General features: G+C 41.7%; 1 protein-coding gene across 1 annotated transcript; it reads right to left on the bottom strand.

The window, feature by feature from the left end:
• Positions 1-357: 357 nt before the first annotated feature.
• Positions 358-1323, bottom strand: LOC112548724 (olfactory receptor 1020-like). Its single transcript, XM_025195292.1, has one exon. The coding sequence runs from the start codon at positions 1321-1323 to the stop codon at positions 358-360; it is 966 nt and encodes a 321-aa protein (XP_025051077.1).
• Between the last annotated feature and the right edge of the window lie 215 nt (positions 1324-1538).

The raw sequence follows: 1538 nt of genomic DNA, 5'->3' as shown, positions 1-1538 counted from the left end.
GGGCCTACTGGTACTGTGCAGTAGACTCCTTGCAACTCCCCACATGTGCCTGGGCATGGTGTACCAAGCTCACCTTTGAAGGGCTCAATGACTAGACCTCCTTTTAGCAGTACTGCCTCAGTGCTGGCACAGCTTGGCTCTGGGTGCTGTTACCAACATATTATCATTCTGTCTACAAAAATTATAACTATCACGGATCAATATATTATGCATATTCATATTTACCCCCTTGTTCTATTGGCATATTCTGATGTGGTATAGCCACAGATTCTCAAGCGTTAATCCAGGACCTATAGCTATAATACACTAAAATATTTCTGTCTGATGGTTAGTGACAGCTAGTACCTTCCATATATTTTACCGCAGAGTAATCTGGATCAATTCCCTCCTCTTCAAATTTACAATTTGTCTCAAGGCTTTTTTGACTTCTTTGTTTCTCAGGCTGTAGATGTGGGGATTGATCATAGGTGTCAAAACTGTGAAAAAGACAGAGAACACTTTGCTCATATCTTTCAGTTTGTCATTGTATGGAAGCACATACACAGTGAGTATTGACCAGTAGAAAACTGTCACCACAATAAGGTGAGAAGAGCAAGTGGAAAATGCCTTTTTCCTCCCTCTGGTAGAGGGGATTCTTAGTATGGTGATAATGATACAAATGTAGGATGTCAGGGTCAACAGAAATGGAGGCAGGGAACATACAAAAGCAACAGTGGAAGTTGCAAGCCCTGCTAGATGAGTATCACTGCAGGAGAGTTTCATCAAAGGGAAGGCATCACAGAAAAAATGGTCAATTTCTTTGGGGCCACAGAAGACTAAATTTACGATCAGACCAGTTAATATTGTATTTGTCAGAAAGCCACTTATCCAAACTCCAGCACTGAGCTGGAGACAAAGGCTGGTACTCATAATAGTTGCATAATGCAGGGGTTTGCATATTGCTATGTACCTATCATAAGACATTGCTGCTAGGAGGTAGCATTCTGTAGCCGCAAGGCAGCCAAAGAAATAATACTGTGTTAAGCAATCAGTAAAAGTCACTGCCCTGTCCCCAGTCAGGAAGCTGGCTAGCAATCTTGGAAGTATGTTTGAGCTGTTACAAGTTTCCAAGCAGGATAAACTGACGAGGAAGAAGTACATGGGGGTGTGAAGGTGCTGATCAATCACAACTAGTACAATGATGAGGATGTTCCCAACCATTGTCATAACAAAGATCACTAGAAAGAGCAGGAAGAGAAGAAACCTTAGTTCAGGGAGCTCCCCAAATCCCAGGAGGATGAATTCTGTGATGGCTGTTTTGTTCCCCCATTCTAGGTTTGCCATTGGATTTTATCTAGGAAAAAAGTATAAACATACATGAAGACTTTGGTTAGTGACAATAAGACCAGGCATGCTTCAGTCTCCCAACCCCAAAACAGAAGTACATGTGAAAAAAGAAGTCTCTCTTTATGACCTATATTTGAAAATTTTCGCACTTGGCCTCTGAGCTTTCCACTGGGTTTACATAAAGTAAAGAATTAAGCTCCTACCTGGGTGTG

This window comes from Alligator sinensis, unplaced genomic scaffold, assembly GCF_000455745.1.
Source record: "Alligator sinensis unplaced genomic scaffold, ASM45574v1 scaffold1822_1, whole genome shotgun sequence".
In the NCBI taxonomy this organism is placed as follows: domain Eukaryota; kingdom Metazoa; phylum Chordata; order Crocodylia; family Alligatoridae; genus Alligator; species Alligator sinensis.
The sequence above is the reverse complement of the archived record's forward strand: the minus strand, read 5'-3'. Positions and strand labels throughout refer to the sequence as shown.